Source organism: Vidua chalybeata, chromosome 13 (genome assembly GCF_026979565.1).
Source record: "Vidua chalybeata isolate OUT-0048 chromosome 13, bVidCha1 merged haplotype, whole genome shotgun sequence".
Taxonomy (NCBI): domain Eukaryota; kingdom Metazoa; phylum Chordata; class Aves; order Passeriformes; family Viduidae; genus Vidua; species Vidua chalybeata.
The window spans coordinates 3,277,057-3,303,751 of NC_071542.1; the positions used below are offsets into that span (position 1 = coordinate 3,277,057).

Below are 26,695 nucleotides of genomic sequence, written 5' to 3' on the forward strand. Positions count from 1 at the left end.
CTGAGGGCATGCAGGTGATAAGCAGATCTGATCAGAGGCCAGAGATGTTTGCTGTCTCCCAGGCATTTTTAGAGGAGAAATGGAACTGAGGATACGCTGGTTTGGCAGGGAAAGGGACAGGAAAGAGCTGCCACTAGTGCCACCATGGGACCTGTCACTGTGATGATGTTTTGTGGGATGTTAGGGCAAAGAAGTCTGTTCAGATTTTCCCCCTTAATTTACATAATATTTTAAAAATTTCTATTAAGGAACAATCAATTGCTACTTCTCATTCAAATTTGAATTGCTTTTCTGTAACAACTCTCCTTTTTATCAATAGACTTTTCAGGAAGAGGTTTTTACAGCATTCACTGCTTTCCCCACCAAGCTCGCCTTCAAGAGCTGCCACTAAACTCTCCTGATGTTCTAATTTTAAATTTTAATCTCCTCCTAAATTCCCCTTTTCATCTGCTCAACAATATTATGTTATTTCAGGGAGCTTCTGAAGAAGAGCACAAGTAGAACCCCTGACGTTAAGACATGTCACAAGGCCCCACTTGGTTTTTTCCTATGAATTACCCCAGAAGTTATGTGGCAAAGTTATAACAGCCACCATAACAAGTTTTATTTAGTTTTAGCCATGTATTGGTCCCCCAGCTTTCAGAGTTCTAATTCTTTAGAACAACCAGTTTGTTTTAGTTAAACTTCACCTCTAATCAGAGCAAGTTTCAGCTGCCCACCCACCTCTCCAGTGCCTTTCCAAATCCAGTTTCCCAAGTTTCCCATCTTTGGACAAAGAAATTTTCATTAACAGCTTTTACTACAATTAAGACACAACACAGGTGTGTGCTCAGAAGGCTTCAGTTTATTTAAAAAACGAGGATCTGCTTTTCAGCAACGGAACAACCACGATCATGCAAGTCTTGCACAAAAACAAGGTAGGCAGAAGATGAAAGACAAAAGCTGCCCAAGATGCAGGAGGAACTCGTCAAACCAAGATAAAAATTTGTGGTTTACAATGAACATTAAGTTCCAAAAGTAAAGATTAAGTTCCAAACAGTAAAAATTAATTAATTTCTCCAGTGTCCGTGCCATCTCTCAGACTTTTAGTCTTGTACAAAAGCTGAAAGGAAGCCATAAAAAACTGTAAAGAACTATGCAAATGTACAAACCCCTGCTCGAGTAGGAGGAGCATTTTAACATGAAAATTGAGGTCACATCACATCTACTCTTCCTCTGAGCACTCCCCCTCTTCGGCAGGATCCAGTGGCAGGGTCCGAGCTCTGTAAGAAGCATTATTTCAGAAGAATTAGCAGAAACCAGCTCTGGTTTGAAAGGCTAACAAAGCCCTTTTCCCAAAGCCCATGGGACCCAAATGACTTAGTTAGCCTCAGACAGCACCTTGAGGCATCAGGACTGACTGGGACTACTTTATCCTGTGTTCTCTTCTCACCACCTGGTACTTGCTTGGCCCAACAATCTCCAAATTAAAGGGATGAAAGTTTTCCTGTGCTACAGGAAATGTTTTCTGTTTCACCAACAGGAAGGGATGCACATAAAAGCCTTTGTCTGCTTGTCCTGCTGGACAGTTTGGGGCTGATTCTCATAGGCTCCCCCTGGCCTCCCACCTATCTTTGGTGGGAACGTGGAGGTTCAACCCAGAATTCTCTATGGAAAACAGAGTGTCTGTGAGACAGTATTTTATACTGCTGCCTTTTTAGTCAGTAGTGTAGCCTACAGGTTAATCTCTGAGGTTCCAGCTTGGAAAAGCCATTCAATTCCTGGCACATGGAGATTGTTAGTGCTCTCCTAAGCTTTTCCAAAACTTTGCTGTGCTGGCAAAGTTATGCCTGAGCAGTAAGAACTTGCCTCAACTACCAGTTACTCAACAAGGTCCCTGAAAACTTTGCCAGACTTTGCTGAGAAACATCATTTCCATGAGGATACCCAGGTCAGGAGACACACTTTCAACTTGCCAGCAGTCCCTTGCCCCTTCAAAGATGAACTGGAGCTTCACAGAGAAAAAGTAATCACAACTTGCTTCCCCTTGCCCCAATACCCACTCCAGGCTGCTGGTCCCGGGCGTGTCTCCATCGGGTGCCCGGCTCTCCTTGGATGGGAGCTTCAGGAAGTCGCTGATGCCCCTTTGCCAGGCGGGCACCGGCCTCACACAGACCCGGTTCAGCCCCACAGGGCGCCTGTCACCTGCGGGGAGTGCTGTGTCAGCCCTGCGGAGGGAGCGGGGAAAGGAGGAGGAAAAGAGGGAGGGAGGAAAAGAGAGGGATGAAATGAAGGAGGGAAGGAGGGAAGGAGGGAAGGAGGGAAGGAGGGAGGGAGGGAAGAGAGAAGGAGGAAGAGAGAGGGAGGGAGGGAAGTAAAGAAGAAAGAACGTAGTGAGGGAGAGAAGAGAAGAAGGAAGGAAGGAAAGGAAGACGCGAGGGAGGGAGGAGAAGGGGCCGAGCCGGGCCGCGCTCACCTCTCCGGCCGGGCAGCGGCGGCCCCGCGCTGACGCTGCCGCTGCTGGAGCCCAGCGCCTTGCGGGGAGCGCGGGCGACCAACACTGCGGAAACAAGGGGACAGCGGGGCTCAGCAGCGGCGCTCGGGATCCCCCTCAGCCCGTCCCGTCCCGTCCCGTTCCCTTCCCGCTCCACGCCCCTGCCCCGTTCCCGCGGCCCCGCACCCTTGCGGAAGGCGCGTCCGCGCTGATCCACCTTGGTGCGCGCCATCCCGGCCCGGCACTGCCCGGCCCCGCCCCGGCAGGCCCGCCACAGCCCGCCAATGGAGCGCGGGGCCGCCCTCGTCCCGCTCCCCTTCCCGCTCTCCTCTGCCCGGGCGGGATATTGGGAAGAAATTCCCTGGGAGAGGAGAGAGGCACTGATACACAGGTTGCACAGAGCGTCTGTGGCTGCCCCATCTCTGGAAGTGTTCAAGGGCACGCTGAACGGGGCTTGGAATAACCTGGTCTAGCGGGAGGTGTCGCGGCCCATGGCGCGGGGTTGGAATGAGATGGGATTTACAGTCCCGTCCATTCCCGAACGGTCCCAAACCATTCCCGGACTCTATAAACCGGCCCCGGAACGGTCGCTCCGCGGCCGCGTTCCCGGGGGAAGGGAAAGGAAAAGGAGGGTGTCGGGCGGTGCGGCGGCGTTTCCCGTCCCCCGCGGAAAATGGCGGCGCCCAGCGCGCTCCTGGCCTGGTGCGTCCAACACCTGCGCGGGGACTTCGGGCTGGACGTGGGCGAGGACGTGGTGAGGTGAGCGGGGTCGGGGCTGGGCGGGGCCCTCCTGCCCTCTGGCAGGGGCTCCTCGGTCCAGCACGGAGGAAACACGGTGTGTCAGAGCAGCTGTCGGGCATTTGCTCGGAGTTGTCGCTCAGGTGGAGATTTGGGGAGGGGAAGTGGCGGGAGGTGGGATGTGGGGTGACAGAATCACAGATTGCTCTTAATTGGGAGGGATCTTAAAGGTCATATCGTTCCACCTCCTGCCATGGTCTTACCACGGTCTCCACAGAAAGCTGATCCGAAAAGGAAAGATAAATGACACACCTGTGCGATGAGACCTCGGAGCATCCGCCCCTCACCCATTTTTATCCACCCTGGCCCGTCGTAGGTACATCTTGTCCATCTCAAACGAGGATGAGATCCGGGAGTATGTTGTTGACCTTGTTCAGGGCACCGACGGGAAGAAGAGCTGGTTTGTGGAAGAGCTGCTGAGCAGGTGGAGGAAATCTGCCCAGCCGCCCTCCGAGCCCTTCCCCGCCTATCGGAAAAAGGACGGTGAGTGGCGCGGAGCGGAAAACTCTCAAATAAACTCGGTTATTGCGGCTACAAACAATTCCGTGCCACGAATCCCTGTATGGATACCAGTCCCATTCCTGACTGTTGGGACAGTTGAAAGCCCATTTTCAGTCATGAAGTAGAGTTCAGGGACATCTTTCTTCTGCTGGCATTAACCTAGCTCTCTCTGTGCTTGCTCACACTTCCAGAGGCTTCGGAAGTGCTGTGGGCTGGGGAGCAAGGGAAGAAGGGGAAGCGCAAAGGGCGGAACAAGCAGGAGACCCTGGTGTACACCGAGCCCTGTGCTCACGGGGAGGAGGTGAAAACCCCACTGGACCTGGCCAAGGTGAGTGTGGGGGGTACACCAGGGAGGCTGGGGGCCACTGGAAAGGCTTGGAACCTTGAGCCTGGGGAAAGAGGGTGTCAGACACTGGTAAAGATGCAATTGGAAAGTGGAAATGAGTGTCTGAGACACGTCAGACTGGGATGCCCCGGTGGGCACTGCTCAGGTCACACCTCAAATCCTGCTGTCAGTTTTGGGCCCCTCACAAGAAAGGCAGTGAGGTGCTGGAGCATGTGTAGGGAAGGGAACAGAGCTGGGGAAGGGGCTGGAGCACCAGGAGCAGCTGAAGGAGCTGGGGAGGCTCAGCCTGAACAAAAGGAGGCTCAGGGGGGACCTTCTGTCTCTGCACAACTCCTGACAGGAGAGGCAGCTGGGGAGGGGGAGGGGTTGGCATCTGCTCCCAGGAAACAAAGGACAGGATGAGAGAAAATGGCCTCAAGCTGTGCCAGGGGAGGTTTAGGCTGAATATTAGGGAAAAAAATAATGGAAACCGTGGTCAGATACTTGAATGGACTGTCTAGGACAGTGATGGAGCCACCATATCTGGAGGGATTCAAAAAACATGTGGATGTGGCACTTGGGGAGGGAGGAAGGGAGAGAGAGAGGAAGGAGGAAGAGGGAGGGGGAGAGAGTAGAAGGGAGTTATGGATTGGTTTCTGATCTTGGAGGGCTTTTCCAACCTAACCATTTCCATATTTCTGTGATATCCAGGCTGGGGAGAAAGGTTGTGTCTGTAACTGGGAGTAAAATAATCATCAGGTAGCAAATATGCCAGCATGGATTTTTCTCCCCCAGAAAACCTGAGAGGAGAGAGCAGGAGAGAAGGAAGTTGAGGCTGTAATTAGGAATAAAAGGGATTTCTTTAAATCAGATATGAGGGTGGGGGATTTAAGCCACCAAGTGGTTAGAACATCCTTTCCTACTGTATTTAAACTATCTCAGTCACACCAATTAAAGCTTTAATTAACAACTGAAACACTTCAGAAAGAAACTGTGGAATAAGAGCTTAGAGACACTAAAACCTGAGAAATGCTGCAATTCCTGAGTAAGGAGTGGAACTTGAATTCATGTTTTTAAATGGAACTTTATGGAGCAGGGAGGCTGCAAGGGCTGGAAGTATTTGTAAAAGTGTTTATAGGATAAGCCACAACATTTTTGAATTGGTGGGTTAAAAGTGGACAGTGATGTTCCATTTCCTTGTAGTTACCTTTGAAGTTAATTAAAATTTAAAAAAAAACAAATGGGCGCAAAATGGCCCACAGGTCACAGGGTCTCTCACTTTTATAAGTTTTGCCCCATTTGCATATTGGGGTTAATTGTCCAATTCCAGCTTTAGCCCATGAAGTCCCATCCTTCTTGTTTTCTCTCTTCAGTCCACGTTGTTTGTGCTCTTGAGCCTGAGATTTGCATTGGTTGTCCTTGGGCCCCCAGCTAGAGAAGGAATTATTTTGTCTACTTATTCTGTGAAGAGAGCTTACTATCTCCTCATACGAAGCCCACACACTAAAGCAGAATAGAATCTGAAAAATATCAAACCTAAACCTGAGGCATTGGGAGTAGCTGAGCTGCTGTGTGGAGCTGTTAAACAGGCGTGAGGCTGTGCAGGGTACAGATAGCAGCGCTCGCTGCCCAAATCCCACCAGCTCCAGCTGGCATGGGTGGCAAACTTCGAGTGCATCCTGGTGTCCTTGCTTTGTTTGGATTTCTTGGAGCTTTTCTGGCAGGCCTGAGCTTGTCTTTCCACTCAGTCTGGGGTCTGGTCCAAGTTTCATTCCAGTGAGGCAGAATAACACTTGTCTGAGCCTCCTGGCCTGCCCAGGGGTCAGTGCTGGCTCTCTGCTGCCTTTTCTGCGCTGGGAGCACAGTTTGTTTGTTTAATTTTTTTCCTTCCCAGGCCCAGGAGAGCAGCAGTGGAGTCAGCAGCAGTAGCATTTCCTCTAAGAAGAAGCCCAAGTATGTCAGCCTGTACACGAGGGAGGGCCAGGACAGGCTGGCTGTGCTCATCCCGGGCCGCCACGCCTGTGAGTGCCTGGGCCAGAAGCACAAGCTCATCAACAACTGCCTGGAGTGCGGGCGCATTGTCTGTGAGCAGGAGGGCTCCGGGCCCTGCCTGTTCTGTGGGGCCCTGGTGAGTAACCAGGAAGTTACTGCAAGTTACTGGGCAAGAGGCTGGTGAGGGGCTTGGAACACAAGCCCTGTGAGGAATGACTGAGGGAGCTGGGGGTGCTCAGCCTGGAGAAAAGGAGACTCAGGGGTGACCTTATCATTCTGTACAGCTTCCTGAAAGGTGGCTGTGCTCAGGTGGGGTTGGGCTCTTTCTCCAGGAGCTGACAGAACCAGAGGACACAGTTTCAACTGCCCCAAGGGAAAGACAGGTTGGATATTAGGAAAAAGTTATTTACAGAAAGAGTGATAAAGTTTTGGAATGGCTGCCCAGGGAGGTGGTGGAGTCACCATTCCTGGATGTGTTTAAAAAAAGACTGGATATGGCACTTGATGCCATGGTTTATTTGAGGTGTTGGGGCATGGGTTGGACTCGATGATCTTGAAGGTCTCTTCCAACACAGTGATTCTGTGAATTCTTTGCCCTGCTTGGACCTGGAGAAGTTGGCTGAATTAGCCCTTCAGATAGACGTTCCTCTTGCAGGGTTCTAAATCAGGGAAGGAAAGAACCTGTTAGGAGTTTTCTCCCATAATTTACATGGCTTTGCAGCTTATCTGGTTTCTGACAGTCTCCTGTGTGTCAGTGCAGTGTCCAAAATGCAAGGCTTCAGCCCCATCCCAGGCACAGCCCTGGTCACCTCGTCAGGAGCAGTGTCCTGCTTTTCCTTCAACTCTTGTGCAATATGGATCCTTTGGGATACCTGTTAACGCCCAGATTCAGTTCAAAGGGCACCCTTTGGAGAAAGGGGACAAGATAATGATGGCAGAGGAAATTCTTCTTCATGTGAGAGGAAATTGTTAGTTGGGTAGAGGAAAATGTTTTAAAGCAGATTGGTTACTATGTTGAAAGATCAATTTAACTCCCAGTGGCCAAGAAGGGAGAGTTAAGGGTTGTGGTTCTGTCTGGGATGGTTCTGAGGTCATCTTATGTCCTTTGAGCTCAGTCAGCAATATGTCTACCCACAGAACAGGGAGAGACCAAACTCTACATTTCTCTTTTAGTAAAGAACAAGCTTCCAGGATTCTCCCCATGTCAGTAGGGAAGAGAAGGAGGTGTGGATTGTCACTGCCACTTTAAACAGCCTGAAGTGTTGTCCAGGGCTCTGAAACTGGTCAAGCTGTGACATCTTTCACATGTGATGTCTTTCCCAAGCCTTCATTTCCTTCTTTTCCTCAGGTGTGCACTAAAGAAGAGCAGGACATTATTCAGCGGGACTCCAACAAGAGCCAGAAGCTGCTGAAGAAGCTCATGGCAGGTCAGTAGGTATTCCATACCTGAAATAGAATGTATCCAAATGGTTTGTGTGCATTGTTTCCTTCAGACTTCACTGAGCCACTTGCCCTCATTGCTGCCCTTTGTCTGGCATTAAAAGGATGGATTGGAAGTTGGTTCCTTGGTTCCTCCTGCAAGCCCTAGGCAGCATTCCCAGGCTTCAGCTGAGGTGACAGTGGCAAGTGTCAAATGGCAGCATGTGGTGTCCTTTCCCTGAGGCCCCAAGGCTGCTCATTTGGCATTCCAGAATCAATCTCATGAACTGGATCGTTGTAGCAGTCCTTGAAAATTAGGATAAGTCTCCTGTGGAATGTGTGCTGTGGAAGATAAAGTGCTCCTGTCTGACTTGCTGGGCTTAGAGAGGTGGTGGTTAATATTTTCTAATGGCTCTTCTTGTCTCACACTTACCTTGGGAGCTAGAAATAGGCACAGAGCCAAGGAAAGCAAGAGGAAATAGTGTCCCAGCGAAGACCTGTGCATTGTGGGGATGTTTGTCTGAGTTTAGCTGAACTACAGCCAAGGTCGTGGTGTTCTTGGTTGGAAAATACACTTTGCTGAGGAACTGGGGAAATATTCACTCCAGATCTGGGCTTCTCCTTAAAGCTGTGGAGATGGCAGGAGGATCGAAGTCCTTGAGAGCACCAGCCAGTCTTTCTATCCTTCCAATACAGATGTTGGCATGTTTTAGGATCCCTTTTCTTACCTGTTTTATCTCTTTCCCTCCTGCTCCTGCCAGCTCTTGTTTTATTATCTGTGTAGGTAAAAGCTGGAATGTGGTTTGCTGTTTGTCTTGGAAGTAAAAATTGTGGATCAGCGACCAAAGGGAAATACAGGAAACGATTTCCCTGAAATTAAGGCATTTCCCAGTGTGGTGAAATGCACTGGTTTGTTCCATCATGGCCTGGGTTCAAACCTTTTTTTGTGGCGTTTTTTGGTTGTTCCCTGTTGGTTGGGTGGGTTTGGGCCCCTTGCCAGGAGGGGTAAGAAGGAAGAGCATTTGCTGGGAATAGATTTCTCCATCTCTGGAAACAGCTGGTTTGGGGAATCTTATGTGGTGTGTCAGAACAGGATATTGTTTGTGGGAGGCACAAAGAGCACTAGAAGGCTCTGGGTCTCCCTGGAATCTGTCCTGGGCAAGAGGCTCTTTGTGGGGGTAACAACATCTGGGAAGGGTTTGGCTTTTAGGAGAGGACTCTTAAAAAAGCTGGTTGTTACTGAAGAAGAAAAGTCTCCAGACCTTAGAGCCCCTCCCAGTGCCTAGAGGGCTTATGAAAAGGAGGGAGAGGGACTACTTAAATGGGCAGATAGTGATAGGACAATAAGGAATGGTTTTAAACTAAAAGATGAGAAATTTAGATTGGATTTTGGAAAGAAATCCTTCTCTGTGAGGGTGGTGAGGCTTTGGCACAGGTTTTCCAAAGAAGCTGTGGCTGTCCTATCCCTGGAAGTGTTCCAGGCCAGGTTGGATGGGGCTTGAAGCACGCTGGGATACTGGAAGGTGTCCTTGGTGTTCCACCATGGCAGGAGTCGAAAGAGATGAGCTTTAAGGTCCTTTTCAACCCAAACCATTCCATGATTCTATGGCCTGAGACACATGGTTGGTGATGGGAGGAATTTTGACTGCCCAAATTGTTAAGGAAGGGTGAAGGAAACCCAAAGGCCGAGAGCTTCTCCTTAAACTCTACCCAGACTTTATCACTGTGATATTTAAGTGATTCCTCCTCTTTGGAGGAAGGAGTGTTTGAAGTGGGCTTGAGGGAAAGTTGTGGCTTCAACCTCCCCAGAAAGATGCTGATCTTGCTGCAAAGCTGTACTTTTAGCACCTGGCATGGCATTTAGTTTAGAGGGCATTTCTGCAGCCTGGCCCACCCAAATGGCTTTAACACACTGACTGCTGAGCTGTGGTTTGTTTTGTGTCTCAGGTGCCGAAAGTTCAGGGAATTTGGATGCCATAAGCAAAGGCTTGCTGCCTCAGCAGGAAGCGAGACTCAAATCAGGCCTGGAGATGGCTGTGAAGCACAAAGACAAGCTGTTGGAATTCGATAGGACAAGGTAAGGTACTAGGTGGGAGACTGTCATGAATAGCATAAATGACCTGGCAGGTGAGGTGCCTTTAGCAGAAACACTGGGAATTCCTTCTAAAACCCAGACTGCAGCCACTGACACCTTAACTATGGCATTTGGTGGGACAGGAGTGAGTCTCTGGAATGGATCCCTTTTGGGTGTCCTTGCTTTTTGTACCTGACTGTCCAGCTCCCCAGAGAGATGGGAAAGAGCAGGTTGGAGGGTGGGTTTGAGGTTCTGCCATGGTCCCACTGTGCTCCTCTTCTTTCCCAGCGTGCGTCGGACCCAGGTCATTGATGACGAGTCGGATTACTTTGCCACGGACTCCAACCAGTGGCTCTCCAAGCAGGAGAGGGAAGCACTCCAGAAGAGGGAGAAGGAGCTGCGGGAGCTGCGCCACGCCTCTCGGCTGGCCAAGAAAATCACCATCGACTTCGCTGGCAGGCAGATCTTGGAGGAAGACAACAACATGGCTGAGTACCACAGCAAGTGAGTGAGAGCTGGCAGCGTGCCCAAGAACAAGGAGGTGCAAATCCTTATGCAGAGTGGTCTGACATGCCTGTTAAAGCTGCCTGGGAAAGAGGTGTTTCAGAAGGCCTGTCTCAACAGAACCACTTCAGCTCGAATTCACACCAAGCTGAGTTTCTGCACTAGAGAGCAGTGACTGCTCAAACTGGAAATCAGACCGAGCAAGGAAATAATTTAGGTGGGGGGAATGGGGCAAAAATGCTTTGAGTCAGAGTGTGTGGGGAGAAGGGAGATGTTCTCAGGGAAGCAGGGAATGTTCATCCCTCTTGTTTGTGCTTGCAGACTGGATGAGACCATTACGGCCATGAGCTGTGGTGCACTGAGCGAGCCAGCCAGGAGCCCTGGGGCAGAAATGGCACCAAACTCTGGGGTTTTGGTGAATCCCCGTCTCCTCCAGCCTGCTCCTTTGGTCAGTGGGGCTTCCGTGGTTTATTCCAGAGTAGTGACTAATTTTGGGGAGTTGAGCTTGAGAATTGTCAATTCCCACACATCTCTAGAAGGGGATCCTTTGAGGAAAAGATCACAGGATGGTTTGAAAAGGACTTTAAAGATAGTCTCATTCCATCCCCTGCCATGGACAGGGACACCTTTCACCAGACCAGGTTGCCCCATCCAACCTGACCAAGAACACTTTCAGAGATGGGTTGACTTCTCTAGACAACCTGTTTCAGCATCTCACAACTCTCACAGTAAAGAACTTCTCCCTAATATCCAATCTAACTCTGCCCTCTGCCAGTGGGAAGCCATTCTCCCTTTTGCCCCTTGTTTCTCACCCCCTCTTTCCTCTCTTGTGTCCCTCACTGGCCATCTCAGTTTGCGATAGAGAATGTTTGACAATGCCCTGTGGGTTGGTGGGTTGGTTTACTGGAGTTTTAGCATCCTGTCTCCTTTTCAGGCATGCAGAAGAGTTTCTGAGAGTCAGCCTAAGCTTTCACCTCTATTTTTTGAAGCCTTTTCTGCCAGATTTCCATTTTCCAAAGAGCATAAGGGTAATGAAGGAAAACTTCAGATAGGATTTACACTTGATTTGCACACATTACTCCTGGAGAGGTGCTAACCTTTTTCCTGTTTCTTTTGAATGTTCTCAAGTGGGTGGACCAAACTGGTTTGCTCCCGCAAAGGAAAACTGTTCATTCCATGGAGGCTGGAAATGAGTCTGGCTCGGAGCGGAACCGGCTGCGGATTCAGGACCGAGAGCTGCAGGAGATCTCGGATGATGGTTGGTGCCTCAGCCTGCACCAGCCTTGGGCTTCTTTGCTCGTGAGAGGAATCAAAAGGTGAAGGTGTCCCAGGCAGCTCCTGCTCCCAGGGGAGGTGGGAGGTTGTGTTCCTCAGAGGATCTCTGTGGACACACTGGCCCTGTGCATTGACTGATACCTGTGGTAGCTCCAGGTGTGGAAGCTGTACTTCCTCTTCCAGTGGGTTGATGGGTTGAGGAGCTGGAGAATATTTTTTTTTTTTTTGAGGGGGTAGTACCTAACCTGTAAGGGACAAGTTTTTGCACAGTGGGTGAGTGTAGAGAGAGGCTGAGATTTCACTGCTACAGTTGGGGCGTTCCTGTGTGGAATTTGAAAAGCAAATAAGGTAATCGCTTGAAATATGTTCTTCTGGGTTTTTGTTCAGCATAAAGGAGGCAACAGTGGCACCAGGTTTTGTTTAAAAGAAACCCAACCCTTGCCACTACCTTCCCCCTCACCCTGGGCTGGGAATTGGGTTACAAAAAGGAGCTGCTACTGTTAATAATGAACAAAGAATCTTCTTTAGCCTTTTTTTCCCTTCACCACATTTCTCATTTTGGAGGCCAAAGCTTTTTCACTTCCCAAACTAAGGATGCTGTAAATCTTAATGTGCCAGGATTCTTCATCTAAGTGTTCTGGGGATGCTCCAGCCACTCTGGTACAGCTGCAGAATTCCAGAATCTCCAGACAACTGTTCCATGCAGAGACCTAGTCCCTTATTACTCCCTTGATTGTTCTGTGTGACTTTGGGAGCTTGTAAGGGACTTAGTGAGCAGATTGTCCTGTATATGTGTTCTGCTGGTCCTCCTGGGGATTGATGTCCTCCTACACCCTGAGGACATGCTCTGCTTTATTTGTGACATCATTTTTTTGCCTATCTCGGCTTTTCTTTGTGGTCCTGACACATTGCTTGAGTTGGGATAATCAGGGCAAAGCTTAGCAGCAGGAATTGACTATGTTTGAATGAAAATGTGGGTGATTTCTGCTGAAGTTTTAGTGCTACATTTTCCTCTGTTCTTTAGGGTGGAGGGCAGGACCTGGTACACATCTCATCGAGGGAGGTTATGGATTGCAGCTACTGCTAAAAGACCTTCCCCTCAGGAAATCTCAGAGCTGGAAGCCACCTACAGAATGCTGCTCCGAAAAGGTGAACTCTTCTCCTTGGTTCTTGGAGTGATTTGGTACATTGAGCCACCTAATGAGCAATGTCAGAAATCTCTCTCTGCTGAGTAGGGAATGCTATATATAAAATTAGATTTCCCAGCCCTAGTCCTTCATGAGGAAGATCCTGACCTGGAAAAGGCACAAAAAAAGTGTTAAAATTGCTGTATGTGTTCTTGTACCTCAAAAAGTAGAGGTGCCTGGAGGAGAGAGGGAAGGGCACTTGGGGATTGGAAGACCCCAGCTGTGTGTGGGAATATGGGCTCCCTGAAGAGATGTTTCTTTTGCTGCAGATGTGGAATTTCCAAGTGATTATCCCTCAGGATGCCTCCTGGGCTGTGTGGACGTGACTGATTGCTTATCACAAGAGCAATTTCAGGAGCAGGTGAGTACAGAAATGAACCTTTCCACACTTGCATTAACCAGCAGGTTTTTAAAGCGGTGGAACTTGCCTCTGGAGAAGACATTGAGTGGAAATTTTAGATTGTGTTGAGAAGACACAAGTTACTGCAGGGATTTATGTGGCAGAGGACATGAGGGGGCATGACAATTCAGGACAGCATGGAAACATGGACAACTGCCCCACTGGTGGTGCTGTGCCTCGGGAACCTTGTCCCTGCCCTCTGGTGTCAGGGGCACTGACTGCTCTGGTATAGGAGAGAGTGCTTGGCCTATGCAGAGGGATCATGGTCCAGAGCTGCTGGATCTGCCTGGTGCTTCTTACAGGAGCTGGAGGTCACAGTGGCCTCACTGGTGATGTCACACTGGCCTAGCTGGTGAGTGTTGTGCCCTATTTGGGGCACTGAGTGACCTGGAGACGGAGCCATGGCAAGGTGAGCTCTTTCCCACTAGGGAGGATGGACAGGAGAGCCACAGGACTACCTGTAGTGAAGCAAGGCTGGAATCAGGAGTCTTTTGAGAAATCTCAACCCATAAAAGTCCATGGGTGATGATGATGTGTGTCCAGATGTGCTGAGAGCATTGGCAGGTGGCCTTGTGAGGCCACTCTTAGCTTGGGATGGTTATGGAAACCAGGAGAGGACTTTTTGTTGCACCCATGGTTAGAAAGGGAAGGAAGGAGATCTGGACACTTCAGGCCAGTCAGCTTCACCCTGGTCTCTGGGAACCTCGTAGAGAGATTGCTCTTGGAAGCCAGTTTTGGGCACATGGAGGAAGAGGACATTAGGAATAGCAAGTGTGGATTTACCTAAGAATAAACTCATGCTTTACTACCCGATGACCTTCTTAGATCCAATAGGTAGAGTGGAGAGTATCTATTAACCTGCTGTCCTGGAGTAGGCACGAATCCCAGAGGAGTCATAACCAGTAGAAGCTGGTAACTCTATGCATTGGTTAAACCACATCTAGAATACTTGGGTCACCATAAAATTGTTGGTAAATTGGAGCAAATCCCATGAAGACCACAAGGGTAGTTAGGGGCTGGAGCCCTGTGAGGAGAGGCAGGAGACACAGAGATCTTCCACTTCCTGCAAGGAGATTGTTGGGAGACAGAGCTGGGCTCTGTGCTGACATACATGGCAGGAGGGTCATAAATTGAAAGGGGAGGGTTCAATGTGGCTTAAGGAAACAAATTACCATAGGGATGGCCCAGCAGTGGGGCAGGCATTGCCCAAGGGGTTGAGCAGTCTTCACCTGGGAAAATTTTCAAGACCCAAGAGGACAAAACCATGGGCAGCCTCACCTGAATTCAATGTTGGCTCTACTTTGTTTGGGAGGTTGGACTAGAGACCTTCTGAGACCTGAGTCTGATGCTGTGACTGACTCCATGCTCCCAAAATCTGGAGGAGGAGCTTTCCTAGGGGTGTGTTTTATGGACTTACAGAACCTGCACTTAGCACCAAGCACAGCATGGCTGTTCCTGATCCCATTTCATCCCTGTTCACTCCACTGCCCCTTGTGCATGTCAGGTTTGAATCACCAAGCCTTGTAGGGCTTGATAGTGAGCCATGACCATCTTGTGAGGTGGAATAGATGGGTTCCTTGGGAAGGAATCCACCAGGATGATCTTGCTGTGAAGAGCTGGAGAGGCAGCAGGAGTTGGGGCTGTTTTTCAGGAAGTGCTCCTCTGGCTTTCCCAAACCCTGTGAGATTTTTACCTGGGAGAGATACCTGGAAAGACAGGGATGAGGTTGTGTCTCTTAATCACAGGAGGAAGGCAGAGAAGTTAGAGTATGAGCAGCAGAGGGAGCTTTGGGACTGGAATACCATGAAACCTACAGAAATATTTGGCTTTGTATGGGAACAAGCCTTGGGAGAGAGAGAGGAAGGGGCACCGAGGCCATTGTAGGGATTTTCTTTTGTAGCATCCACTAATTTGCAGTTTGGGCTTCAGTGTAGGTTCCTGTCCATCTGCTGCTGTCTGTAACAGTGGTGGAAAAATAGATCTTGGTCTCTTACAAGTACTTTTCTGTTTGTCACAATCCCTCCTCTTCCTTTGTGGATGTGTTGTTCAGGCATTGGTGGAATGGCTGTGACAGCATCTCTGATCTGGGAATGGTGCTGTAGGTAACTAGCTTGAATCTTCCCATGGAGAACTTTCACAATTAACCACATTCTCTGGAAATCCCTCCCAGTTTGTGGGCACTGCTTGGCTGTAGAGGGACTGGAGGCAGAGCAGTGTGTTCCAGGAGCACCATTATCCAACCTGTTAGTGACAGATTTCTCTTTCTCCTTAATGCAGTGGCATTTCCTGGGTTGCATTTCTCTGGCTTTTTGCTGCTCTCATATTGCAAACTACTTATAATCCTTAATTTTCTGTGGTGATTTTGTCTGTTTTTCCCGGGATTCCTTGAAGCAGCAGTAATTTCCCTTGCTTGTGAGCTAAAATCCAGAGATGTGAGCCTTTCTGCAGTTGCTTTCTGAGGAAATGTCTCTTTTTTTGGGCTCTCAGGAACAGCAAGTGCATCTGAAGGAAGCTGAGCTGAATTTAATTGCAATTGTCAGCAAGATGACAAAGCATGCAGCACCAGCTCAGAAATCTGAGTTGGGTCTTGCCAGGAGTAAGAAATTCCTGTTGCTCACGTGGGTGTTTCAGCCCAGGTTCATCAGCAGGGTCAGCACTGTGATCCAGCCATTTCCTGGTGTGCAAAGATTCCTTGTAGCTCAGGGAGAAAGGCAAGGAACATGATGCTTTTTCACCACTTAGGGCTTGCAGAAACATTGGGTATTTTCAAGGAATGTGTGAGCAGGCGAGGGGAGGTGATGCAGAGCAGAGACCTCTCGGGGATTGAGCTCTCGTGGAGCTTTTCCAGGCGCTGTGCTTTGACTCACACCTCTCCTCCTCACCACCTCCCGTTTGAGGCTCCTGCATGTTCCAGAAGAAATAATTTCACAAGTTCAGGGTGAGCCTCGCTTGCAGGTTATACCAACCTCCCGAGGATGAAATAGTTCCTGGCTTGCTCGTGGTGTTTTGATGGTGATCCAGTGTTTTTTGGCAGCCACAGAAGTTTGGTTTGACTCTTGTGACTATTTGTTCTCATAGGCAAGGGAGACTCTTCCTGGTCATAGGTCTGTTTTTCTTCATCCTGAGGGTGTTCACCTGGAGAAGAGAAGGCTCCAAGGAGGCCTTAGAGTCCTCTCCAGTACCTAAAGGAGCTCCAGGAGAGCTGGAGAGGGACTGGGGACAAGGAGTGCCAAGACATGGGGAAATGGCTTCCCACTGCCAGAGGGCAGGGTTAGTTGGGATACTGGGAAGGAATTCTTGGCTGTGAGGGTGGTGAGGCCCTGGCACAGGTTGTCCAGAGCAGCTGTGGCTGGCCCATCCCAGGAGGTGTTCAGGCCAGGTTGGACAGGTCTTGGAGCAACCTGGGACAGTGGAGGGTGTCCCTGCCCATGGCAGAGAGTGAGAAGAGATGAGCTTTAAGGTCCTTTCCAATTTAACCCTGTCTGTGATTCCATGGTGTTGTGGTCTGTCCCATTACTACTGTGACTCTCCCATTACCTCTCAGCCCTTTCACTGCTTTCACCCACTCCCTGTTTAGCACTGTCTGCAGATTTAATTTCCCTGCTGTTTGCATCCTCTCTTGAGTTGCTAATGAAGATGTTGTGGCACCCCACTGGTATTTTTCTATCATTATCCTCATTAATTTTTTTTTTTTTTTACACTTGTGCTCAAAAAAACAAAATTAAGCAACACTGCCCCGGCAGAGTCAGACCCATTCCCTGCAAGAGCTCTTGCATTATGACCAGGGAGGGGTTATTTAACCACATTTTTACTGCACATGTAAGCCTGGCCTTTCATCACCACTGAGAGGGGGCAGTCCCTACCTCCCTCTGCCCTACCTGCGGCATTTGAGGCCCGACTGACGTTGTTGAGATGGTTTGCAGATCCTGAGGATGTGTGGGAAGTGATGATGGAACAGGATCTGTACTGCTGGAGCTGGCAAGGAGCAGAGGAAGAGTAGAGATGTCCTTGGGATTAGGATCAGTGGCATGTCAGGTACCCTAATCCCAATTATGCTGCCTATTGCATGAACTAGTTAAATCTGCTCCTCTGGGTCTCTTTCCCATATGAAAAATAAAGCAATTCTTCCAGTCAGAGGTTATTTACACCACATCTTGCTGCTCAGAGCTGTGATCTTTGGCTTGAAGCTGCTCTGGCAAGCAGAAGTTGTGTTCAGGTAGGAGGGTCCAGCCCAGGTGTCCAGCGTCACTTGCTCTGTTTGCAGGGAGCTGCAGCAGGAGCTGCAGCCTGAACTCAGCCCTGGTTGCCTGGTGCCTGGAGATCCCTCTGAAATCTCAGGATTTCCAGTTGAGCTTTGCACTTCTTCCCCCTCCTCAGAGTACATTCTGGGCTCATTTCCTTCTCTTCCTGGCAGCAGCCCAAAAATCCCTGCTCAAGACCAGAATGATTCCTTTGTTACTCTTTTCAGCTAGAGGTGACCTGGAAACATTCCGCCCCCTTGGAGATCCAAGCCTTCACTACGGCTTTTCCTTGCTCCGGGGCTGACGTCACTGACACCTTGAGCAGAGCAAGGAGCTGCCCTTGTTTTCCTGCACAAGGTGTCAGTGACTTCAGCAGCGCCCACTTGGGATCTGTGGGACGGGGCAGGCAGGGCTTGGCACAGGACTAAAGCCAGCAGGGAAGTGTTTACATTGATGCCATTTCCATGTGCTCTGAAGTCCATGTTCATTTTGCTAATGACTTTGATCTGAGAGACTATTTAACTGGAAAAAGAGTGTTTCCTGCTGCTGTTCTGGTGGTTGATAGGTGTGTTTGGCTTATTTCGAGTGCAGACACACGCCAATACCTGGATGGAGCTATTATACCAGGCTGAAATATTGGCTAATTATATTTGATGGGAGTTAAGTGTTTATTTTTCATTTCTAGGTGATCACTTAGTGTCCTAAATCTGCTTGGGGGAACATGTAGAAGCTATTTTTGTGCCACGAGATTGCAACTATCATTTAAATAGGCTCCAGCTTTCCCACTCAGGAAATCTGGGTTTAAACTCTTGGCCTCCTCTTCCCTCCCTGGTGAAAAGAGCAACAAAAAAAATGAACTCAGGTGCCCAGTGTACAGAACTTGGTTTAGATTTTCAAATAGGAGTGAAGAGTGGTAGAGACTTTCTGTATTTAGACTCCAGAAGGTATGTGTTTAAATTATCTCCAAATAAAGGAACAATAGCCCTCTGGGAGTATTTTCCTAAGGAGTTAATGGGAGGGAGAAACACAAACATAGACATTGATGTGTACTTCTAAGAACAGTATAAATGCATAGAGACTTTTTATGAGGACCTGGTCCCCGAGGGAAAGGTTTCCTAGTGCAGGCTCCGAGTGAGACAAATGCCTGTTTGTGTGGTGCTGTGGCTGTCCTGCCCCCTTCCTTGCCTCCACCACCAGGATATTTGCCTTCTCATTCCTGAGGCACCTCTCCCAGTGAAGGATTTTTAGCTAGGTCAGATATCCTTTCTTCTGGAGCGGTCTAGGTGGCTGTTAATGATTGCAACCCATGAAAGGCCTTTGAACTTTACAGGGCCCTGCATTCTCCTGAGCAGAATTTGTCTTTTCTGTATAGCCAGATGCTAGATCCAGTGATGTCAGGCATTAGGCTGGCTCACAGGGTGATGCATCTCTTTAATTCAGGTTCTCACCCCACAAAATCCCTTGATTCGTGGTTCTGGGAGCAGAGCAGGAATGCAGCTGGTTTGGATTAGAGACGGTAAGAGATGGGGGAGTTTTTCCATATTGGAAGTGCTTTGGTTTTCATCAGAGGCTCTTCTGAGGCTCCAGCTGCCTTGCATAAGCCAGCAGGTTTGCTCAGGTCACTGCTCAGGCTGTTAAGATGAAGGAGAGATTGTCACTTGATGATGATTAATTTAGGAATGCATTAGCATGCCAAAGAAATCGAATGATAGAGGCCTGCTTGCCCTCTCCTCTGGTTTCTTAGACCCAGGGGAGAAAGCAAAGCCAAGGCTGAAGCATATGACTTAATTAATGATGACTGTGGACTTTGCCTCTGCTACCATTTCAGCAAACTACTCATGAGCTGGCAGGGCCTTTTCCCTCTCTCAGATGTGGTCACTGATACTTGCTGCCTTCTCAGTGTTTGGGTTTTATTTAATCTTGAAACTGAGGGTTAGATAAAACTGACCTGGAGCCCCAGGTCAGGTGCCCCACTGCCTTCCCATCCAGGTTGAGCCATGACCACCCTTTCCATGGTGACCCCAAATGACGTGTCAGCTGCAGAAGACAACCCCCACAGTACATGCAGAGTGTAAGCAAGCAGAGGACTCTGCTTGCTTAAGCTTTTGTTGGTGTGTCGTTGATTTCCTAACCCTGAACAGACCGGTTGCTCCAATGCGTTTCCTGGTCTTGTGAGAGATCCCATCCCATTTGAGGGGTTGAATCAGTCCTGGGAGCAGGTGCTGGCATCATACCTCCTTGGGGAGCAGCAGCAAGGGTCAGCATGGGGAGAGGCAGCTGCCCAAGTGAGCCAGGGCAGGGGCAGGGCTGTGTTCCCAACGTTTGGGTTTTCCGGCTTGGTTGTGTGTCCTACCCCTGTGCTTCCCGGTTCTGATTGTGAAAGGACTTTGTGAAGCTGCTTGAAGTCTGACTGTATGTAGCCAGGTGCAGTTCCATGAGGTACCCTGGTTCCCCTCATCTCCTCTTCCCCGTTGCTTTTCCCTTCTCCTTGCCGATGGTGTGGGCGATGGGGCCATGTTTGAGCTGAGCTTAGCCCTGCCCTGCTGTCCCTTGGCACAGGGGGATGAAAACAGCCCTTTCAGCCCAGTAATTCCCAAATATTATTCCAAGTCCACCCAGTTTCTCCTGAACTGGTCGTCAGGCACTCAATAAATATCTCCAGCCTTTCCAGGGTTTACCATGGGTGGGTGTTGTCCTGGGCTGGGATGTGAGGGCAGGAGGGTGGCTGTAGGTCCTGGGCTGCCGGTTCAGGGACAGCTGGGGCATGCAGTGGCTGCTGCTGGCACTACTGAGTCCTCTGGAGCCCTGGCAGACTGCTCGGAGTGCACCAGCACAAGTCTGAATTTTAAATCTACATTTCAAAGTCCTGTTATTACTTACTATGTTTTAATTGCTTCCCCTGCCCTTGAAATCAAAGTACAGCCTGTGGTGTAGAGACACCTTGATGAGAGCTGGGGTCTGGGCTGGAGACGGAGAACACCCACCGGATGGATCCGCCCCACCAGGGAAGGATCCCGCAGCGATCCCAGCCTGCTATGCCTGGATCTGGTCACATACCAGCCAGGCGTGCGAGGGGCAGAGCAGCCCCAGAGGGCTGCCAGGCATTGTGGTGGGAAGAAGGGGAAAGGAAGGCAGGCTTGGAAAATTCCTTGTGCATCCTGGTGCAGGGAGCATGTGCCAGCACACGAGCTGCCAGCAGCAGCTGTAAGCGCTCAGGAACAGCAGGGAGGATGTTGACTGCAACAATGCATCAAGGCTGTGGTTTGTAGCTTCAATAGTCAGGCAGTTAACTTTTTTTCTCTTTTTTTTAACAAAGACATTTTGATTGCCAAATCCATAACCATTAGCAGCTGTGGTTTCGAGCTGTTCCTTCCTCACACGTTGCAGTCTAGACCTGACAGGCTTTCAAACAAAAGTTTGGCTGACGGCTTTTGTTTGGATTTCTTTGTGATCCTACTTTTTTTCTTCTTTTCGTGTTCTGTTGATTTGAATTGAACATCAACATGTATCCCTTTGCGAACACAGCCTCTGTGGAGCAGCTCTGCTGCATCCCTGAGCTCTTCCATGGCCAAAGACAGCTTGTAGTGTTCTTTGGGTGCATGTTCTGGATATTTCTGACTCAAGCTAGAAAATTTGGCATTTCTAGAAACTTGGATCTGCTTTAGGGTTTCTATTTAGGAAAATGTTACATTTCTTGTGGGCCAAAGGCTGGCTGGCCTATGACCTTTAAAAGATAGTGCTTGGGAATGTGCTTAGAGTTGGAAGTGTAATGCAAGACTGTGTCATGAGGGTGATCAAAACCCAGGAGTGAAGTGCTTGGTGCTCTGCAAGCACTTTTCAGGACGGGAGGGCTGAATCAGGAGGTGACACAGTGGTGGTAAACCTGGATCAGCTGCTTGCAGTTGGGTGTCACCTTTGGGTGAATGTGCCCTGGAGCACTCAGGGTGAAGGCTGTGTTGGGAAAATTGGCTGGATAATTCCCCAAAGGGAATGTCCTTGTAAAGAGATGATGAAGACCACTGCTATCGGAACAACAGACAGGGAGCTGATGCTCCTAAACCACTCTCCTTGGAAAAGTGACAGGCCAAATGTGGCTAGGGTACATTGGCATCACATCCAATTAAGCATTAGCTCTCAGATTTGATGGCTTCATTTCTCCTGGATCCATGTGTTTGTGGTGCAGGCATTGCTGCAAGTGCCCTTATTTGGCCACAGCACCGCCATCACTCCCAAAAAGCTGCCCATTTTCTTTTCCCTCTTGCAAACCACTGAAGAAACATTTTCTAGCTGGATGGTGAGCAATTTCCCTCTGGAGAGGAGGAGAAAATGGCTGTTTAGTAGTTAATTACCTGTTACGTGTCTCTGACAGCGATGAAGCTTATGAGGCATGAAAGAAGAGCGGATCCGCCTCTCCCACAAATCACCAAGAAAACAGGGTGAAGGAAGTTGGGTTCCCGGGGGATCCCTTGCATCCCACTCTTCTTTCTGCACGTGGCCAAGGGGTGTCTCCAACACCCAGGACAAGCCCAGTGTGTGTTTCTGCCTGCTGGGGGGCACTGATTTATTGCCATTGCTGGATCCAGCAGCCCTGCTCTGTCAGAGGAGATGCTGCCTCCACCAGGATGATTTTTTTCCCCTTTGCATTTTATGGTGAACTCTCTTGCCAGCACATGGGGTCTGCTTGCTTTTATTCTTTCCAGACAGCGCTGCTTTCCAGTGCTGTCTCTTTTATTTCAAGGCTCTTGGAGAGCAGCAGGGAAATGAAGGCTGGAGCGGGTGTCCTGGCCCGGCGCTGCCTGGCAGAGCAAGCCATGTTTTCCCTGTTGTTCACTGAGGAGCCATGCCAGGAAAATTATTCACCCCTTTCCATCATGAACCTTGCAGAGCATCTCAAGCACCTCCTCGCTGCTGGTGCTGGTGATGGAGAGAGTGGCAGTGGCAGTGGCCAGGGGAAGGACCACAGGTTCCAGCGTGCAATTCTCCGCCATGCTCCGGCTAACCGGGATGTGCACTCCCATGGCAAGGAAAGCAGAGGAGAGCTCAGGCTGCATTGCAGGGCTCCATAGGCTGGCGTGTGTGAAACCAGGACTATTCCCACCCCTTTGTGTCTCGAGGCCTTAATGAGAGCAGGAATTCTCCTGGAGGGTCGCTAAAGAAACTGCCGGGTGCACTGGGGCTTTGTGCTGTGCAGAGCCGCTGCTCCATGCACGCGGCGCCTTTGTTTCTGCCTCGGATGCACCGGAGCAGAGCTCATCTCGTTAGTGATGGTTTGGCTTCCCCCCAGGACGTTTTCCTTCTGCTCTTTCCATTCCCCTGCCTTCAGGTCACGGCAGTTGGGTTCAAGCCAGTGCAGCTTACTGGGGAGGGGTGCAGCAACTGAGGGGTTTGGGATGGCCCTTCTCCATTTTTTTTTCTCCTGTGGAGATGGAATCAGGATGAGCAAGGGGTCCCAAATGCTGCGTTGGTACCAGTGATGCTGGGTGAGCCTGCATGGCCCCAGCATCCTGCTGCAGGCTTTACCTAAATTGGGAAAGAAAAAAGTGTAACAGATTGCTGTGGGGGGGAAAAATATAGCAGGATTTTTTTTTTTCTCTCAGATGTCAGAGAAGGTGGGTTTGTGTCTCTGCTGGCTCCGAGCTGGCTCGTCCCCTCCTTTGCTCTTTTGCTGTGGGCTGTGGAGCGGGAGGCTGGCAGCCCTGCTGCTATTCCTGGTGGTGACAAGCTGGTGATGGGAGACGAGGGATGGTGAAAACAAAGTGTAGGGAACATTCATTAGCAATTATCCCTGCTTGCAGCTTGAGCTGGGTGGCTGTTGGGGACATCTGATAGCCACTTAATATATGTTCAAAGCGCTGGCTCTGGCGTGAGGGTGAGTCTGGTGGCCGGTTTTTGGAGCAGCCCAGCGCTCAGCTCCCTTTTCCAGCTTCATTTAACCTTGAGCTCTTCCTGCAGGTGTTAAGCTGCCTTGAGATCTGCTTTTCTCTTTGCTCCCACCTAATCTCCTCACAGCTGGGGTCTTCCAGACCTGTTAGCAGCAAAGTGAAGCCCAGCTGGAGAGGTGGGACAAGCAGGGGGGGCAGTGGTTGTGTGGAGGCTGTGTGTAGAGTGTGTCTGTGGGGTGTTGGTGCGAAGCAGTGGGAGGAGCAGCTCTTGGTGAGCCGCATCAGCTGTTTGCAGCCCACAGAGCCCACTGGCCTCCCACCTGCCTTGTTGCCTGCTGACTACAAGGTGGCAGAAGGTCTGAAAGCAGGCTGAATCTTTTTTTTCACACTGTAATTGCATTGCATAACCTCTCTCTTTTGAGCTTCTCTGGTCATGTGCAGGATTGGAGAAGGGTAGGTTTGCTCCTTTTTGAGGGACAGTCTGGTCTCTGGACTGTGTTTGTTGTATCCACCTTGTAAATGCCAAGTTGCTTCCAGATAGAGGCAGTGTAAAGCCTGGAGTACCAGCACCTATCTTATTAACACCCCCAATATGAGAAAGATGAGTGCTGTTGAATTTAAGAAGGGACATCCCCCATCAGACTCCTGGCTGTGTTTGATTCTTGGTCTCTGGAAGAGAGGGAGCATGGTTTCCCTCTGAACTGACCTTTTATTTGAAAAACTGCTCTTGGAGATTGTCTTTACTGGAGATCACAGAATCCCAGACTGGTTGGGATTGGGAGTAACCTTAAAGTTCATCTCATTTCATCCCCTGCCATGGGGTGAAACACGCCTTTCACTAGACACAGTTGCTCCAAGCCCTGTCCAACCTGAACAATGTGACAGGATATGCTCTGTCCTCTCCCTCTGCCGCACCAGCTCTGGGTTTTGGGCTTTTATTCCAAGCTCAGGTTTACTGAAGTGATGATGGGCTACCTGTGGGGTGGAGTAGTTGGGAATAAATTTTTTCTCTGTCTCCTAAACTTACAGCTTTTCAGACAGTAGAGTAACACTACTGACCTTTCACAGCAGAAAGAGTGAGAAATTAGGTTTTGGTACTTAAATTTGGGCAGCTTTGGACAATGTAACAGAGACAGACTAGTTTGGTGTCTTGATGGCAGCATGTCTTCTGAGAGTGGAACTTCCTACATTTCTCTGGGATGAATGAGTGGAATGTAGTCATGGAAGGGACTGGGGCAAGAGGGGAGGTGGGTGCTGGCTTGGCTCAGCATCTCATGGGAGCTCAGCCTCATCTTCCTCACCAGAGAACATCCTGACTCTGGGCAGAGAAAAGGGTTATGGCTATTTCTTGGCTCCAGCCCACAGGAATATTCTGGATTTTTGTTCACCAGGATGAGATAAGAGGTTTCTGGGATAGGTACAATAGGAGCCTTAAATACAGCGGCTGGATGAGGGGCTCCTTCCCTGCCTCCTGGAAGTGAGATGCCAGAGGAAGGACCAAAGCTTTTTGAAATGAAGGACACAAAGGGATTTGGTTCACAGATGCATCCTGGGGGCAAAGATAAAAGGCTGTGGTGTACACGCAGGAATTCAAGTCACAGTTGTGGCATCCAACTTGGCCTTGAGGTCGGATTGAGTGGGAACTGTTGGAGCTGAAAGCTTGATCCTGGCTTTGAATGAAAGCTGTCAGTGGAGAAACCAGCTGGCTCTTGCTTTCACTGCTGATGCCTGTTTGGGAGATGTTCCTGGGATGGGGCTGTAAGAGGTGTGAGGGGGGACATGGTGGTGTTCAGGTCCACCTGGGAGATGTGCCTGAGGGGATTTGGGAAGCAGCAGGACCTCTGCAACACACCCCCTGCTGCCCCACCTGGCTGAAGAACCCACGGGCTGAACCAAGTGTAGTGGAGCAGGAAGGATCACCTCTGTGGGCAGGTTTGGGTAGCCTTTGGTCCTCCAGCCTTGAAGGACCTTGCTCCTTTGGCTTGTCCTGAGGTCCCCCAGCCACACAGGTGCCACTGGTTGCCCGGTTGATGCGGAGAGTGACAATGCAGTACCAGCATTTCACACTCTCCAGGCGTTGACTGGGGTTATTCACATTGGCTCTTCCTAACCTTCCAAGATCCTTCCCTGCAGATGGGAAATGAAAATCCTTGGCATGGGCATGGAGCAGTGGAAGCAAGTCAAGTAAGGTGACTCAGCCAAAAAAGAACAGAGAGGAAGAAACCTGTCCAAGCCTGGGTCGGTGCAGCAGGGCATGGGCGCATGGTGCGGATCAGGGCGGCTCCTCCTCCCCGGCACAGAGCTGCATGGAGCAGCTGAGTTCTTGTACCTCTCTCTTACTCAGTGCACAGCTCTTAACATGCTGTTGTAAAATGAGAGGGCTTGGAAACGTTTCCCCTGGTTGATCCAATCCCAGCATTGGGCTTCTGTAAATCTCCCTGAACTGCTGGCAATGCTGCCAAACCCTGCTGCAGTGTGGGGAGAGCAGGTCGCTCCCTGCTTCCCTCGCCGTGCCCAGCTGTTCCAGGGCAAATCCAAACTCATTTTGGCAGGTCGGTGAGAGCTTTTCAAACACTCGGCCTAGGAGTCATTTGTTAGTAACAAATGGGGGATTTGCCAGGACACGCAGCTCCATCTGGTCTGGCATCCTGTCCCCTCCAGCAGCCTTGATGGATCTGCTTGATGAAGGCAGGGGAGCAGGAAAAAAAAAAGAAGGCATTTTTCCCATGGAAGGAAAACCACTTCCGCAGTCTGTTTGAGCAGGGTTTCCTGGGCTGGAGCATCCATGTGGCATGTGCTGGCCTCAGCGCCTGTCAGCACCAGCTCTGCAGCTCGTGGACAATCTGAGGTGAGAGCTGAGACATACATTTTTTATGACTGTTTTGCATTTCACCTCTGAATGCCAGGCTGAGCTGCAGCCAGCCAGGATCTTGGTGTGCTTCCTGCATGGAGTGGGTTTTTTCTCCTTTTTCCCCACATGGTTAATGAGAGAAACAATTTTAGAGGTCTTTTTCCAACCTAAATGCTTCTGTGATTCTATAATCTGTTTATTCTCTTCCTGTAAAATTCCCCCATGTCTTCAGTGTGTTAAAAATTCCTCCACTGACTCTGTGAATGGAGCCAGCCCTGAGCTGGCCTCTCTGAGCCATCACCTTGGTATTTAGCAGGTGTGTTGCTCACCCTTTATATGCAAGTGAATATCAAGGAATGCATGTCCCACAGCAGGACTGTGCATACTCTCCAAATCTCAAATCATTGTGTTTGGAATTGAGCTTTGTGGGGAACATTTGGGGATGCATCTGTAGCTGGGACAGCTGGTGGTGACCTTTCCGGTGGTCATTTCAGGCTGGGTTTGGCAGGTTGTTTTGGTTGTGGTGCTGGTGTACTGTCTGTGACCAGTTAGAGATTAGTGCAAATATTCACATTCCTGGTCATCTGAATCCAGGGATGCATCAGGCTGAAAATCTGTCCCTTGCTTGTCCCAGTGAACAGGTGGGCTGGTGATGGTAGGGCCCCAGCCACCTCCGTCTCAGCACCCCAGGATTCTGATCAGCCTAAATCAAGTGTGAAACCACAGGGGTAGCACAGGTCGATGCTAAAGGGGACTGAAAGGGGTTTGGGAAC

General features: G+C 49.8%; 2 protein-coding genes across 3 annotated transcripts in view; one reads left to right on the forward strand and one right to left on the reverse strand.

Moving 5' to 3' along the window:
- Window positions 1-824: 824 nt before the first annotated feature.
- Window positions 825-2,922, reverse strand: PCLAF (PCNA clamp associated factor). Of its 2 annotated transcripts, none has more exons than XM_053954557.1 (4): window positions 2,691-2,922; window positions 2,456-2,539; window positions 2,043-2,207; window positions 825-1,262 (listed from the first exon to the last, which is right to left on the reverse strand). In XM_053954557.1, exons 1-4 carry the CDS (start codon window positions 2,891-2,893, stop codon window positions 1,205-1,207), a joined length of 510 nt encoding a protein of 169 aa, XP_053810532.1. In that variant the 5' UTR covers window positions 2,894-2,922; the 3' UTR covers window positions 825-1,204. The 2 variants fall into 2 exon arrangements, with proteins under 2 accessions (XP_053810532.1, XP_053810533.1); XM_053954558.1 differs by having other exon boundaries at window positions 2,043-2,184; window positions 2,660-2,762.
- A 21-nt stretch (window positions 2,923-2,943) lies between these two features.
- Window positions 2,944-26,695, forward strand: part of TRIP4 (thyroid hormone receptor interactor 4) — a 28,160-nt gene continuing 4,408 nt past the window's right edge. The window contains exons 1-11 of the mRNA XM_053954552.1: window positions 2,944-3,232; window positions 3,588-3,754; window positions 3,964-4,100; window positions 5,992-6,225; window positions 7,438-7,516; window positions 9,456-9,585; window positions 9,871-10,086; window positions 10,408-10,534; window positions 11,215-11,402; window positions 12,386-12,510; window positions 12,818-12,909. Of these exons, the coding sequence (XP_053810527.1) occupies window positions 3,147-3,232; window positions 3,588-3,754; window positions 3,964-4,100; window positions 5,992-6,225; window positions 7,438-7,516; window positions 9,456-9,585; window positions 9,871-10,086; window positions 10,408-10,534; window positions 11,215-11,402; window positions 12,386-12,510; window positions 12,818-12,909 (1,581 nt within the window). The 5' untranslated portion in view covers window positions 2,944-3,146. The remainder of the gene's footprint in view (window positions 3,233-3,587; window positions 3,755-3,963; window positions 4,101-5,991; window positions 6,226-7,437; window positions 7,517-9,455; window positions 9,586-9,870; window positions 10,087-10,407; window positions 10,535-11,214; window positions 11,403-12,385; window positions 12,511-12,817; window positions 12,910-26,695) is intronic.